At 30.3% G+C, this 11895-nt stretch overlaps 1 protein-coding gene across 2 annotated transcripts; it reads left to right on the top strand.

Annotated features, from left to right (window-relative positions):
- LOC126772619 (uncharacterized) lies at window positions 1–7577 on the top strand. Of its 2 annotated transcripts, none has more exons than XM_050493002.1 (14): window positions 1–306; window positions 411–995; window positions 1234–1313; window positions 1556–1712; window positions 1846–1983; window positions 3168–3250; window positions 3322–4465; window positions 4540–4619; window positions 5153–5330; window positions 5410–5576; window positions 5936–6561; window positions 6628–6744; window positions 6968–7075; window positions 7472–7577. In XM_050493002.1, exons 2-14 carry the CDS (start codon window positions 485–487, stop codon window positions 7551–7553), a joined length of 3471 nt encoding a protein of 1156 aa, XP_050348959.1. In that variant the 5' UTR covers window positions 1–306; window positions 411–484; the 3' UTR covers window positions 7554–7577. The 2 variants fall into 2 exon arrangements, with proteins under 2 accessions (XP_050348959.1, XP_050348960.1); XM_050493003.1 differs by having other exon boundaries at window positions 386–995.
- The last annotated feature ends 4318 nt before the right edge of the window (window positions 7578–11895 follow it).

The raw sequence follows: 11895 nt of genomic DNA, 5'->3' as shown, positions 1-11895 counted from the left end.
TATTATTCTTCATTTATTTGAAGCTTATTACATTTGTAGCTATTAATTCTTGATTTAAATGTTCAAAACACTTTTCATTAGAAATAAAACATAGTGGTTATATACTCGATTAAAAATGTACATTTCGATTATAGGCTGAAAATATTTTTTACATTTTCATAGGATGTCTGGTGCTGGTGAAGTAGTTTAAGTTGTAGGAAATTCCTGGATTATATGCCTATATAATCATATGATTAATTATATATATACTGGAACAATATATATATATATACTGGAGAAGCAGCATGAAATTTAAGCGAATCTGAGGTGTAAATGATTTTAAAATTTAAATTTTAATTTATGTTATAATTTAACTTATAAAATTATTATATTTATGTGTTAACAGTGTAGTATTTTCTAAACAATTACAGATTGAAAAAGCTAAGAAAAGAACATCAATACTTGAAAGTCATCAGATTTTTCAGTTAATAATTGTCTTGAACCAATGGGATCACCTCAAGATTACCCAAGTGAAATGCCTTCAAATGCTAATCAACGAATACCTTCCCGGAATGACTCATTTAAAGTGTATAATAATCAAACGATCAATAATCAATATTCAAAGCTACCATTTAAAGTTCCTGGTCAATTATCAAACATAAGTGACTTAAACCCCATACCATTTAATATACCCATTACTCCAACCCTTAGTCCTGACATACGGAATGTCCAATCTCACCCAATATTTATTACACCAAATCCTATAAGCCCACAACCCATATTAAGTAATACCATAGATAATTATGATTATGTGCCAGTAGCAAATACTTCAGTTCCTTTGACAAACCGTTTTAAAAGTCTAGATCAAATTAAAAAAAACTTAAACAGGAAAACCCAGTTTGAGACTGGAAATATATTTGGAGTCAGGAAAAAACAATACAGAAACAGATTTCATAATTGGAGTAATAAACAGGATTTGCGACTGCTTTTGTCATCTAAGAAACGAAAACCAGAGAGTAAGAACTATCATTTTAGAGTTATATGTAATGTCATTTAGTTCAGCTTTTAATCACATAAGCATGTCAAGCTTCATATTTTATATTATTTTATATATTAAATGTACTAACAGATAATCTCAGCATCTGTTAATCTTTTAATATATTCCAGGATCCTAAAAACAGTAGTTTTTATTAGCTTAAAATATAAAAACAATGTAACTAATATTTAGTGATGATTGATAACAACATTTTGCAGGTAGTAACATTTTAAGTGAAGACAAAAGTAACAACTTTCATTTAATTTCTTGTGATGATAATGATGAGATATGGTTAGAGGTAAGAATGTAGGTGTCATATTTACCAACGTTAAAAGATATATATTGTTGATCATATGAAAATATTTTGAAAGCAGTAATATTTTTATGACTGATCAAATATGAAAAAAACTTATGTGAAGTAAATCTGTTTTTGTATTTTACAATTTAAAATACTTTTTAGTAAAATGATATATATATATTTAAAAAACCTTTTCTTTTTCCACTTCATAACAATGATATAGATGATTTTTATATTTTCAGACAAATTTGAGAACTCCAAGGTTTCATGCATTATTAGATATATCTGCTTTAAAGAAACTCCTCCGAGTAGAAAATAATTTTAAAGTGTGGTATATTGTTGTTGATTCAAACGTCTTGCTAAGAAATATAAATTTTTTAAACATCTTATTAAATTCAGGTAACTTTTTAAACATCTTATGAAATTCAACTAACAGCGTTATTTTTTTGGAATTTATCAACAACAACAATAACTTTATAAATATATAACAGTAATCAAAAGGAAATACAGTACAGTATGTGTAACATTTTAGATTCTCAATGTTGTTTGATGGTTCCACATATTGTTATGGATGAAATACAAATGGCAACAAATTCTTGTCTTCGGACGAAAGCACACAGAGCTGCTTATTTTATTTCTCAGCAAGTTGATGCAAATATTGCAGCAATTGGTAAGCCATTACATATTTTATAACCACTTAGCTGTACCTCGGGAATCCATGTGGAAACCTGACAGGTACTAGGACCCTTGGGGGGGGGGGGAATGGAACTGGGTAACAGTGAGAGTGGGATTCTTATTTACAAAAACCCATGAAATAGTCGTCTTGGGCACGGGTTGGAGAGGTTGAGAGGCCGTGTCGATATAACGCATCTGCGGTCCCTCCTGTGGTTTACTCCGATCACTCCGGTTGTAGTTCGGCGAAACTCTACGGGACGGGGGGTGAAGGTGATCTTACATCTCGCACTTCTCGTTAGTGCATAGAGCAGCACGATGCAAGCCCCGCTGGCGTCCTCCACAGGACCGTCCTAAATAGGACAAACAAGGTACAGCCCTTTCGTGTCCGTGTGCCCCAAGGTTACTTCCTATCTTTTAAGCACTGGGCGACGGGGCTGTTGGAGGGACAAGACGACGCCTTCGCCATCTCCTCCGAGCGGGATCGGCTCTTTCCTGTTCCCGGTCCGCGATTTCCTTCTGGACCATGATGGTCTTACAAAAGGTGGTTACGATCTTCCACGCGGATTCCCTGCTGGGCTCGCCGGGAGAGGTCTCTTCTGACACCATTTATAGTTAATTTACCTATTAGCGACGTATCTGTAGTTGCGATTCAAAACAGATTCGTGAAGCATACGGTCGAAATAGTTTGGGTACGGAATCGGGTAGACGGTAGTGAAAATATTCATGGCTTATAATGCTATAGTTCGACGAAGATATTTTTACGCGTGTCCAAAATAATGGGTAAAATTTGGGTTCTGTATGAAGACGTGGGTCTGCTGCTGCTATTTTCCAAGGGTGGAAAGCGCACTAATATTGTTATATATTCGTATTACTATGTGTAACTTAACATGAATGTCAAATTTCATTATAATTGATTGAGTGGCTTAGCAAGTAACAATCAGACTGACAGATTTATAGTAGTAATAAAAAAAACTAGCTTGACTATACCAGAAGAGTGGAATTTAAATTTTTATCTTGTTTCTATACAACTACTGAAAAACCCCCAACAATTTCATAGACAATTACGTAGTAATTTTTTTATATTTGAAATTTTAATGTTTATTTTTACCCGCTTTGTTAATTAAATAAGTTAATACGATATTTTTTTAAAATCCTTACTAAATAATAATAATTTTGCAGAAGAACCGAATCTAGAATATAATGATAATAGAGACGCTTTAATGAATTGCTGTGCAAAATTAGTTAATCAGGGCTATGAAGTGGTAAGTATTATTCACTCATTAAATTACAAAAAATAAAATACCAAGGATATTATGTCGGTAATTTGTTTCAGGTCCTTCTAACTGATGACGTAGAATTGCATAATTTAGAAAATACTTCCAGTTTTCTCATATTTACAGTTAGGCAAATGAAGAAAATATTGCTTAAAACCAACTCATGTGGCTCAATTAGTAATAATTCAGAGGAACTAGCATTAAAACAAAAAAGAAATATAAAAGTTACAATTCCAAACGATGTAAATAAAAAATGTTTTGATCATATTCAACAAAACACGGATGAAACTGATACAATATTGTCACATGACGCTTGTATTGATGAAAACAGTATACCTAAAGATGATCCTATACAATTAACAGTTGAAGATTCCGTTCAGTCAAATCAAATTCAAAAGAACACTGATGATGTAGCTGTTCAGGCAAATTCTTTTGAATTGAATGCAATACATGAAAATAATGACCGAAATGTAGATACCTTTTCTTCAAGCAATAATTTGAAAGCTAAAAGAATACGTTTGAAACGGACTTTGTCGAACGATATAAATTCATCTAATAACAACAGATCAAAAACATGGTATAAGCGTAGATCACAAAAAAGTTTCACAAGTTCTTGGTGCAATTCTAATGTAAGCGAAAATATTCAAATAGATATTGATACAATGACTGAAAAAAGTTGTCAGCCTAATTGTCAAAACTCATGTGGTGTGTCATCTCTGGAGTCCATTGAATCATTTCATCATTATAGTAACCATGAAAGTAGTGAATCGAGTAATGTTGAAGCTCGAAAAAACTGTAGAAAAGGTTATATAATTGATGAGAAATTTGCTTCGGCAAAATCAAATATACATAATATGGAAAATGATCAAAGTATATCAAAGAGATCAACCGAAGACCAGTTTTGCTCTGAAAGTTGCGACAATGGAGACGAAAATGTAATGTTTGAAGTAACCAGCAAGGCTATGGAAGATATTTTGAAAATGAAATGTGACGAGTGGATATCTCGATTTGTTCAAATAATAGAAGAAGTCAGTACTCAAGTCTTACAACAAGATCCACCCTTTATTCTAGATACAATGCTACCCCCGTGGACTATATATGAAGCAACAGAATGTATAAAACGTAAATTTTCTTACGATAATGATACAGTTGATGCGGCAAATAAACTATTAAATGTCTTATTCGAAATTGGCGGTTTGAGAGGTACAATTGGTAAATGTAACTAAAATTAAACCTAGAATATTTACCATTTTACAAATGTTTATTTTTTCTTGTAGGAAAAATTAAAATAGATATCAACCCCAATAAATACATGGAAATGTACAGCTATGGGGTGTATCTTATCGATGCCTTACAGGTTAGCCTTTATATAGTACTATTTAAAAAAGTGTGCATTCGTCTTATATCTATTACAATAAATAATCTAATTTTTGAAAAGTTTTTTAGAATTTTTGAGGTCTTGTTTAAAAATAATAATTATTCCATGATGGGAAGGTTAATTTGAAATAAGCCATATATTATTGTGGTAAGATAGATTTTGTTTACTTTAAAGCCTTAAATATATATTATTATTATATATATATAATAATTAAAAATAGTTACTGTACAAATCGTGACTGCGAGGAATGGTGGCATGCATGCTAGCAGCATTTCCCCTTTGAGTCGGATTCCAGTCCTCAGTACGAAAAATGAATCAGCCCTCCTGTCAGCAGTAGAGACAATAAAACGACGTGTTATGTTTTAATGAAAGTTTTTACATTATTACTTCAAAATCCAAGTGTCTCAATTTCCAACGGGACAAAAATATAATTTGGAATAAGTTTGTTATTAAACATTATTGTTCAATCTATAAAAGATTTATCCTCAAAGTCCTTTATTCGTTCGACACAGGGGCTAATAAGTAATAGTGAAGACCTTCAGATCGCAGCCGAATCCCTATCAAAGCTACTGAGTGACATTCAAGACTCACACTTAAATCCCGGTAATCAAGATTCCTTTAGTGATGACCATATCCATAATCAAGATACGGCAGTCAATATTTCTGAAACTAAAGACCAAACGTGTAATGGTACGTAAGTAAAAAGTACTGATTAAAAAAAAAAAAATAGTATTAATAGATTTGTTCGATGTCATAACTTTATTTATAGATGCAGAAATTACGGATAATGTAATTTCTGATAAAGATGAATCTGTCCAAACCAATGAAAGTGAAAATATTCAAAAAGTTAGTACTACAAGCCCTGTCAGATCAACGTCTCGTGAAAGCAGAGCAGGAAAATACAATTCAAGATCGCATAGAAATAAATTCCTGCAGGTACAGATATAGCTTACATATAATTGATTTCACTTTAAAGACTATAATTAAAAATTATGGAAATATTATATTTATTACGTAATTACCGTTTAAATAAATGAACCGTTCCGTGTTCTGTGTGTCTGCTTTTATAATTGAACATTTTAAAAGAGAAATTTATCAAATAAACATATATATAGTGATATAATGCTATTTATATTATTTTAAAGTCTCCATAAAAATGGTTTTGTCTTAAAATTCTTAATAACTTATTAGGGTTTATGTGAGTTAAAACACTTATTTATTAATTTTGCTTAATATATTTTATTACACACGATTAAAAAGACATTTATGGTTTTGAATAAATAAAATACTTTTAGGAAAAGAGAGAACTACCTGAGAAGATAACCTTCACACGAAACAACGATGTAAAATCTTCCTTTTTTAAGAGTTTACATTTAAAAAATACATTCGAAATAAATAAAGATATTGAAACTAAGGCTACAGCATCGGCCAATCAAGACTTTAACATTGAAGATAGGAAAGATGCAAATTCAGAATGTAATTTAGAAATTGTTAAAGAAACTAATGAAAAAATAGATTCTACTTCATATAAAAAGGATATTTTTACTAATAAAGCAAAAATTATTATAAATTTTGTTAAATTCCCTGTATTTGAAGACAAAATAAATAATAAATCTAATTTAGTCTATGATAGTTGGACAAATAAAAATGATAAAAATCGAAGTGAATTGGAATGCACAGAAAATGAACAGAATGATTACGAGTTCTTGGAAGATGGATATTACTGTGATAACGATTATGACTATGATTACGAATTTGAAACAATTGACGCAGAAGAAGTATCCGGAGAGAATCTGGATAATGATGAGGAAGAACGACATGTAAATACCGGTGTGGAAATTCATAATATCAATTTTAAAGCTATCATTCAAAAGATACAACATAATATCAAAGAGACGTTTTCATCGGTTCATGGATTTTGGTAATTAAAATTTTGTTATTATTATTATTATTATTTTTTATATAATTAAAAAAAAATTCTTTACAGTGAAAAATGTTACTCTACATTGAGTTCCGATAGCGGTTATTTTAAAAAGAACGACATACAACATTTGGCAAAGAAGACACATTCATATTTAAAAGACCTATGCGATGCATTAACTAGGTATGTCGTTCTTATTATATTTATAGTTTTCATTATTCTCTTTATTTACATTAATTAAATGTAATTCAATGCAAAGTTTCAGTACAAGTGAAGTGACGAGTGAAGTGAAGTTTCACTTAAACATATGCCAATGTTGCACTAAAATTCAATTTTAAAATCTTACCCTTAAAGTATGTTGGTTTTATGGTTTGAATTAATAAATTAAATATATATTCTTATACAGCGTATTAACCAGAGAAACAAGCAAATCCATTCACAAAATGCAGGAATTGTTGAAGTTTGAAGAATTCAAAGATATCATAGTCGAAGATGGAGATTTAGAAGGTTATAGGTGAGTCAAAATTATTACTTAACATATCGATAGGCTGCATAACGATGTTAAAGTCGCAGGTTCGATCCTGGCCTTTTAGGCTTTTGTCGTTCTCATTCACAGCGCAAGGTTTACTTTTATTTGGAGGGGTAGATAAAAATATTAGTAATGCCTTAAAAGCGGCCGTAGTTATTATAATTCATCTCGTGATTTACGGCGAAGGAAAATATTTCCTTCCCTTCTCCATTCGCAGTGGAACATTTGCAGGCTGTTACGGGATTATTGTTCTCTAAAAATATATTAAAGAAATAGCATAAAATAGAATAATTTCACACTAAGAATGTACCCACCATGTGTTTTTTACTCAATTACATTAAGTGGAATCGATATTTGTTCGTTTAATTTATCTTTTTTTAGGCATTTCATCACCCAGTGTATAGAACAAGGAAGCATTTTAAAAGATTCTGTAAAACTTATAATTGAAGCAACCAGAGAATAAAGTAAAACCTTTTATTTTAATTATGATATTTGCTTGCTTTATTTTGTTAAGTGTATGAATTAAAATTTTATAGTTTATTAAAAGTTTATTTTAAGAACAATGTGTTTACTGTGTTATGCATTATTACATCTGTAAATCTCTCAATTCGGGTGAAGTATGTTAGCAAGTATTTTGTATTTCAACAAACTGTTATGAAATGACACACGATTGTATATTTTTAATTAGACTTTTAATAAATTAAAGTAAAAAACTCATTTATTATTTTTTTTATTATTATACAGCTGTTATTATTATTAGGGCAAAACAAGTGCAACAATCCAACATACAATCATATTATTAATAATATAACAAATAATAATAATTACATAATGACTAACTTAAATATTTCATCTAAATCCTCTTCCATCGATCATCGCTTGGGCACAGTACTTTGGGAACTGAATAACTGTTAATAAAAAGTCTGTCAGACCCTGAAATAGAATAATTAAAGAATTTAGCATAATAATCTCATTATTTGTATCGTTTATATCCCAATAATTGTTTAATTTCCTTAGAAGCAAAATCAAACACATATATCTACTTCGGTACCTTTAAATATTAATTAAAATTGCACTTAGCTTACTTTTGCGAGGTATAAATGCATGCATGATATAATCAAATATAAGATGACATTATACTAAGATATCTAAAGGCTACAACACGATAATAATCAATCATGATTATAAATATATTGCGCAAGATAACTAAGAACCATATCCTACATTTTTATTTATCGTTCACAATATAAATGTTGGCAAGTAGATTTACTAAAATATTAATAAAAAATACAAGATAAAAAATAGATTGATAAATGATTACCGATTCGATCTTGCTGTTTAATTATATTAAATAAATAAATATTCATCCAGGATTTAGAAATCAATGGCGACAATTCTTACAGAGATTTTATTTACCGCATAATTATTTTTAAGTATTCTAGTTAATTGAAACATCCGTATAACAAAACATCCAAAATCCAACTATTAAAACGTTTATAAATACGAAAGCCAAGTTAGACAAGAATAGCGCCAAGGTTTGATATAATTAAACGTATGAATCATGACGCAAAATTTAACTATTTTTTTTCCTGTATGAGATCAATGAGGATAGAGATAATCTGTTCAAATCAATTAAACATATTGTGTGCAACAAAATCGACTTCAATATCTATATTATAGTCTTCCTTACACTTACCGACAAAGGTTCAATGCAAACTGTCAACGGATGCAGTATGATGTAAAAGCCAGCAGAGATTCCAGCAACCCATAATGCGAAGAATATTAAGATCACAAACCATAATATCGAGTAAATAATATTACCCATTATCTGTAATAAAAAAATGTAATTATGAAATCTATCGGTGCAAGAAAAACCAAACACAATTAATTATAGTCCAAAAATATTCCATAGCCCGGCAAAAAAACCTTATACTTTATGATTTATGGAATTCATTAAACAAATGCGAGTTCCTGATTTTGTTATACTTCACCACCGAGAACCCACTCAATCTCAATCTCAAATCAAAGAACTACCCACTCGTAATTTGTAAACACGAATTAAGCACTTTTAAAAATCAAAGGCGTTGTGTTTGACGTTGCATTTGAAAGTCAACGTTTGTTTAAATTTGAGAGTTAAATAAAAATATTATTAAAAAAGCCGTTTGGTTTTGGCGTCTCATACTCTGATTATCCTATACTCTAAAATTTAATAAAAATAAGAAAATAAACGTCGTATATATACTAAACAAAAACAGCAGTACTTGGTATTGTTGTGTTCCGGTTTGAAGGGTGAGTGAGCCAGTGTAATTACAGGCACAAGGGACATAAGATCTTAGTTCCCAAGGTTGGTGGCGCATTGGTGATGTAAGCGATGGTTAACATTTCTTACAATGCCAATGTCTATGGGCGTTGGTGACCACTGACCATCAGGTGGCCCATATGCTCGTCCGCCTTCCTGTTCTACAAAAAAAAAAAAAACTCGAAAATAGAACTTAAACACAATTCTTTAATTAATAAATTTTATTTTATATACCTACTAAATCTACTAGATAATATCGTCAGCAAAAATGTGTACAAGAGTTTGCTAAGTAAGTTGGTCGTAAACTACCTAAACTTAGTTGTGAATTAATTATGGGAAATACCTACTGATATAAATAATAAAATAATAAAGTATATTCATAATAAGTGTTTGAAAAAATTCAGATAATGTTATTTTGTTTCATTTTGATTTTAATTCAATTAGGCAAGTTATAAAACAGTAAACATACTATGAAAAACTGAACGTGACAGCTTTGAATATTCATAAAATAGATCGAAGAATGTGAACACTTTTCTTATATAGCGTCAACGTATTATTTTATATTCAAACCGGTATCGCGTCAACTTATCTAGTATATTTATGAGCGTGTGGTAGAAACCGATGCACACTTACCTACTTCTTGAACGTGTTTTGTGATACAAAATATGTTTACGGCTACCTACTACAATGAATACGTAGAGATTTCTATTATTCTAAACCCAATGACAAAAATAAAGTTGAAATTAATAACGATAAATGTAGAAATTACGGTTAGTGATATGGCTTATTAAACAATTAAAATACTTGTTTATATTTTATATTGTAATTCTATACCTAAAAGTTAAGTAGCTGATTTATTTCAACTTCTTAATAAATTATTTACTAGGTCCTAATCGATGTTATTTTTTATACACTTAATTTATAATTATTTTACGATGAATTATGTTATCTTTGCTACTACAATAAACCACGACAAACTTTGTTAACGGGCCGACCTGATTAAAAATATCACTTGGTGACATCATAATATTATCTATTAATTATCTATGATTATTAATTGTTTGATGCTGTAAGATAAATCACTAATCAAATTCTTAAGATAAAATTGATATAACTAAATATTTAAAAAATGCGCGTAAATGAAACTTACCGATATCTGTTTAATAACAATATTCAAAACACAAACAATACAAAACGAACTATACGTGATAACGTCCGTGCGCAATACCCTTTGCAATCTGACTGCGTTTACTCGGGTCTCCGAACGTAAAACTACTACTGAGTCTATAAACTACAAACAACGATTGAGTCATTTACTTATATATATATCTTATGATAACGACGTTGAAAACGGTTAGACGTAATAAACCTGTTTTTATTCTTTAATTTTTACTTAGTGTGCTTTTAAAATGCTACGTAAAATATTTAAAAAACATCAGCTTCAAGCTAACAAGCATTCTAAGCTAGGAGATAAAAGACTGATAGATAACAGTCACTATATCGAGATTCGAGAGTACAATTTTTTTTTCCAACGGTTGATCTTGTTTTCCGTATAGTAGAGCTATTATAAAGTAATTAAATTTCAAAGATTGATCGGTTAGGAAATATGTATTAATTAAAAAAAATACCTTTATGATGTTTACGATGAGAGTCGAAAAAAGGAACCGACCGATTTGACCGGACATGGATTATTCATTTCTGATATAATTAATAAATCAAATGATTCACTATAATATGCAAGTTTTACAATAGAAATAAATATGTAGGAATAGATAGACACTATCAGAACAGACACAATTATAGGTATTAGGCGCAAGCAAGTCTGTTTCGTAGCCAAGTATATTAATTAACCTACATTCTAGTTTAAAATTAAAGGTACACTACGCAAAATAAAAATAAAGCCACCGGAGTTGAGAGGCAAATGGCAGATGGCAATGGTTAGAGATCACCATCGTGCAATCACAAATATTAACTATTCCTTACATCGAAAATGCACCACCAACCTAGGAAACTAAGAGTTTATCTTCTTGTGACTGTAATTACACTGGTTAACTCATTCTTGCTGCTGGAATGCTGGAACACCAAATTACTTAGAATTATTATTTGTCTTAAGTATTTTTGTTTGGCGGTAGATTGAATGATGGGAGGTCGGGTACCCAGAGGGCTTACATAAAACTAAATAATTATTAATTAAATTGCTATCCCAAGTTTGAATTACCGTTATACGTTAGAGATAAGATAGGTTCCTACTTTACATCTAATCGTAGATTTGTTTATAGGTCTGTGTGATGTTATTTGACAATTTCTCACAAAACCTACTCACCTATTTGTAATCAGCAGTAATATTAGAAGTATAACATAGTTCTCAAAATCGGTATCTTTATGTCTTAAATCATTTAGTGAAGAGACGGCCTTGCCGCACTGTGAACCCCCGATTAGTTATGTCGGAATAGACGAACATTCGATATTTTACAAAAGATATGAAAAAGATATGAAATTTGATATA

Source organism: Nymphalis io, chromosome 13, assembly GCF_905147045.1.
Source record: "Nymphalis io chromosome 13, ilAglIoxx1.1, whole genome shotgun sequence".
Lineage (NCBI taxonomy): Eukaryota > Metazoa > Arthropoda > Insecta > Lepidoptera > Nymphalidae > Nymphalis > Nymphalis io.
This window is presented reverse-complemented; position numbering and strand designations above follow the sequence as displayed.